We start from the raw sequence: 4,664 nt of genomic DNA on the forward strand, positions 1-4,664 counted from the left end.
TTTACATGTATTATTCTTGAGACCAGATTTTTTTGTCACGTCATTCTTGATTTGTTTTTGTTTTATAATAACTATGTAAATCATGCAGCCTCAGAAATTAATAAAATCGGTGTATAAAGCACATACAACCGTTATTTTTCTTTGAGTGTATGGGCACACTCTATTGCCACGTTTACAAGAGGTGATATACGGCTGCTTCCAACCGTGATTGTATAACGAGGTGAGATTTTTGAACTGCCGAACAAAATGCTGTCAGTCTGATCAGCTGCTTTACCAGCTATCTTCCAGGGTCATATGAGAACTATACATATATTAATGAAAATACTGAGAATATGGTTGGATTTTTTTTCTAGTAATAACCGCTGACTACCATTATACACAGTAAACAAATAAAACATTTGAAATTATTTATGAAAAGAATTTAAAATAGACGAGAAATTGTTTCGCTTACATCATCATTGAGGAAGCCTGACCACAGTTCTCTTCGTTTTCATTGTTTCTAATAAAAGGTAAACAAAAAATAATAAATTCAAAATTCTAATTGTATCAAGCAGCTTCTTGGAGAACTAAAGAGGCAGCAGCTGCTCCCGACTACGTGAATGCTTTCAAGTGAAACCTGCCGGCTGCTTCAAGTGACTACAAACAACCGGGGGAAAAATGTTCCATGTAAACCCCACTTTACGGCTTGCCATTGATTATGACTTACTCCGAGATGAGATATGACACATCTGGATGTACTCTAGTGGTGATAATGGGAGGTGGAAGTGTATTGGTGAGCTCGTTTACAAGATTACTTGATGTGGTGAAAAATAAAACAAAACGAAAACTGAACAACGATTTTCGGCTCTTATTTCTTACCTTTAGCATCGACAGCTGCTTCTGCTACGTCCTCTGCACCGCGATCGAAAGGATTAAATCTTGGTGATGTGTCAGTAAATGCTGCAGCTCCCACAGCTGCTGGTGGTGGGGCGAGCACAGGCACAGGAGAAACTGTCCTAGGTGAGGCCCCGGAAGCCTCCAATCCTGCCGGCCTGTAATAAGGTCATTGTGTTATTTCCGTGATAAGGAGTCCATCTTCAGTTCAAGGAATATAAATATATATATATATATATATATATATATATATATATATATATATATATATATATATATATATATATATATATATATATATATATATATATATATATATATATATATATATATATATATATATATATATATATATATATATATATATATATATATATATATATATATATATATATATATACATACACACGTTTGGTTAGAATTATTAGAAATAGTGCTCATTGCTGTCTTTTATCATTGGTCTTCTCTTGAAACTAAGATTTCCTAGAAATCAGTCAGTATCGGGTTAATCTACGAAGGAGATATCCATACATACATACTTACATATCATAATGTATGGTCTGGAATATATCAGTTTGTCTTTTTATTTCTATAGTTTCCTGGTGTCAAAGTCGCCTAGAAGGAGTGATGATGATGATAGGTGATGATGTTGGTAGTGATTGTGGTGGTGGTGATGGTTGTGGTAGTGAAGTTTAAGCAACTTATTAGGTATTGGAAGCGGTAATCAAAAGTGAAATAATACCTAGTTTAAAAAGTCCTGGTAACTGATATGCTTGTATTATCATTATTTTCACAGTTTAGAAAAGGATCTTCCTTTTTTTCCATCTGATAGGAAATGATTGTGACGGTAAAACAAGATTCGTGAACTCAGTGTCATTGTAGTTAAAATGACGATGAGGTTACGAAAGTGATGGGAGAGCAATGATTGATATGGAGGTTTTGGGAGTGAGGCTTATTTATAATGAAATATATGAAGGTCAATAATGGAAACATAAAGATGTGATGGTATAATATATCGTGATGGCGATGCAGGGAACGTGAGCGGAGAAATTAAGAGGCACGTCTACTCACTTTATTACTACACTCATGGTTCCCTCGTCCGAATCACCAGAAGGTTGGCGAGCGGTGCGGCGTGGCGTAGATTGAGGGACCGGTGGGGGTTCATTGAGGGCCAGGAAGGGGTCGAAGCCACTGCTATCGCCGAACCCGAAGCCCTCTCCGCCTGCCCCACCAGCTGCTGTAGTGTCTCCCCAAGGTGAGGCCGCTGCCACAAGAGCAAGAAATTTATTTGACATTGTTCATATAAATGGTGTTTCGAATACATCCATTATTGTAATGTAATACCAATGGGTTTTTTTTTTCTCCAGAAAAACAGATGCAAGCAGTATTATGAAATATATATTGGCATATTGATTTTGCTAATTAAAATCCGTATAATAAATATAATCATCATATTATCACTAACTCACCTCGAGCCGTGGAGGCAAATGGATCATGATGTAATTCATCTTCACCTTCAGCCCCAGCATTATCGAACCTAGCGGAGAATGCGTCAAATTCTTCGTCCGTAGCTACTTTGACGCTGTCCGGACCAGTTTTAGGTGCCACGCCCAGAACAGATGCCGGTGCAGGTGTTGGTTGCGCAAATGGATTTACCATGGAATTTCCTTCACTTTCTGCAAAGATATCTAGGGACGGCTCTGCTCCTCCTCCAAATAAGCTCATGCCGACATTAGGAGCAGGTGCTGAGGACCCAAAGAGCGCGGCACCAGTGGAATCTGCGCCTGAGGGTGCAGATACTGGTGCAGTACTACTTCCGAATATATCGAAGGCCGAAGATCCAGAAGAAGGGGTGTTGCCAAAAAGCCCAGCTGCTGGAGAGGCAGGGGGTGCGGCTTGACCGGCCTCACTAAAGAGACTGTTGGCTGGAGAGCCTGGGGGCGCAACCTGTGACACATCACCGAAGAGTCCTGCTGCTGAAGAATCTGGAGGTACCGTCTGAGGAACATCTCCAAAAAGACTGGCACCAGAGGATCCTCCAAAGAGGGCATCACCAGTAGGAATGGAACTGGCGAAAGGACCAGATGTGTCTCCAAAGAGCTCCGCCCCTTTATCAGGCACAGTGGATGTACCAAATGTGTCCGGTATTACTCCAAAAGCATCGGTCTCAGGGACGCTTGCTGGTACTTCTCCGAAAGAGTCGATGGCAGGAGTGCTTGTTGGTATTTCTCCAAAAGCGTCAGTGGCAGGGGCACTCTTATCTCCAAAAGCATTAACTTGTTCACTGTTAGAAGACGGTACGTCTGACATACCAAATGCGTCAGTATTTTCTTCATTATTCTGATCTTCTTGATCATCTTCATTTATCGAAGGCTCTGCTGGAGCAGCTTTCACAGGAGTACTGAGATGACTTGATGAATTAGATGAGTTTGAGTGCTCGCTATTAATAGTAGGAGGCATAGGTTCAGGTGAACCAAATACTTCCATAGCTTCTATTTTTTCCTCTCCTACCGAAGATGTATCTGGAGCATCAGCTGCTGCTACTGATATTTTACAAATTTCTTCACCGGTATCTTGGTCAGCTGCTTCGATTACTGTAGGTTCACTATCCGTTTTTTCGCTCACTTGCTCTGGAGAAACGGACTCTTCCAAGGGGATCATGTCACTTGGGCCATCACTTTTAGCAGGAGACTCTGCGATCGCTGCTGTATCATTAACAGTCACCTCCTCTGACAACGAAGGGGTAGCAGATGTCACTTGGACCTCATCAGGAGATGGTGTGGGCTTTGAGTCTTCAATTGTAGCACCAGAGAGTAAGTCAGATATACTCTGCTTATCTGTTTCCTCATTTTCAGCTGTAGAGTCTGCTTCAGGCAGATCATCGGATAACAGATCTACCTGTGGTGACTGAGATGTTTGGGGCTTATTGAACAGGCTAAGAATGTCTTGGTTGGTTCTTGGTTTCTGCACTGGAGTATCACCGAAAAGATCAAAATCATCTGAGGTAGAAGTTGGTGCTGCTACATCTGCGTTTGCAGTACTTTTCGTCTCCTCTATTTCGTGATCACTGTCCATGTCTATCGTTTGGCCAAAGATAGCACTGAAGGCATCTGAGTCTTTCTTCGGGGATGTAATTTGGATGTCGGGCGTTGGGCTGCGAGAAGTAGGAGCGCCACTTCCAGGTGATGGACAAGGCGTTCGTGTGGTCGTGAGCTTTTCATGAAGGGTATCTGTAGTTGCTTCCATTGCGCCAATTACTGTCTGTAAGAGGTCTTTAGTCTCTTTTGAAGGGGGAGGTGGTCTAGGTGGTGGTGGTCTTCCCGGAGCCACAGCTGTGTTCTCTGCTGGAGGACTGTCATTCATTAAGTCAACAACAGGAGATGATGGAGCAGGAGGTCGAGCTGGAGGCGTTGGATGAGCAGGTTGCGGCATTGGTGTTGTATCGATTACTTCTGGTCCTCCAAACAGGTCGCCTTGGGATACAGGTGTTCCAAACAAATCAGATTCTTTGGTCATATCACCAAATGGCTGCGCTGCAACGCCAAATGGATTCATATCAGAAGGATAAGCCGCAGGATCTCCGAAGAGACCCGCGGCCGCTGCGTTGGAGTCATCAATCTGGTCACTAAAAGGATTGATTCCCGTATAGCTTACCGCCGAATAGTCAAAGGCACCTCCCATGAGGAAGGGATTGGCAGCTGTATCCCCGACGTCAGCTGGTGGTGCTGGGTCGTCGAAGAGGAATGGATTCTTCACGTTTCCACTGAAATCCATCTTGGCAATTTGTGAAC

General features: G+C 42.5%; 1 protein-coding gene across 2 annotated transcripts in view; it reads right to left on the reverse strand.

Moving 5' to 3' along the window:
- The window catches only part of LOC123504816 (protein stoned-B-like), a 15,284-nt gene extending 10,637 nt beyond the window's left edge, over positions 1 to 4,647 (reverse strand). For both annotated transcript variants that reach the window (XM_045255653.1, XM_045255652.1), the window contains exons 1-3: positions 2,343 to 4,647; positions 1,945 to 2,137; positions 859 to 1,031 (exon numbers count right to left, since the gene is read on the reverse strand). In XM_045255653.1, the coding sequence (XP_045111588.1) occupies positions 859 to 1,031; positions 1,945 to 2,137; positions 2,343 to 4,647 (2,671 nt within the window). The remainder of the gene's footprint in view (positions 1 to 858; positions 1,032 to 1,944; positions 2,138 to 2,342) is intronic.
- Between the last annotated feature and the right edge of the window lie 17 nt (positions 4,648 to 4,664).

This window comes from Portunus trituberculatus, chromosome 17 (genome assembly GCF_017591435.1).
Source record: "Portunus trituberculatus isolate SZX2019 chromosome 17, ASM1759143v1, whole genome shotgun sequence".
In the NCBI taxonomy this organism is placed as follows: domain Eukaryota; kingdom Metazoa; phylum Arthropoda; class Malacostraca; order Decapoda; family Portunidae; genus Portunus; species Portunus trituberculatus.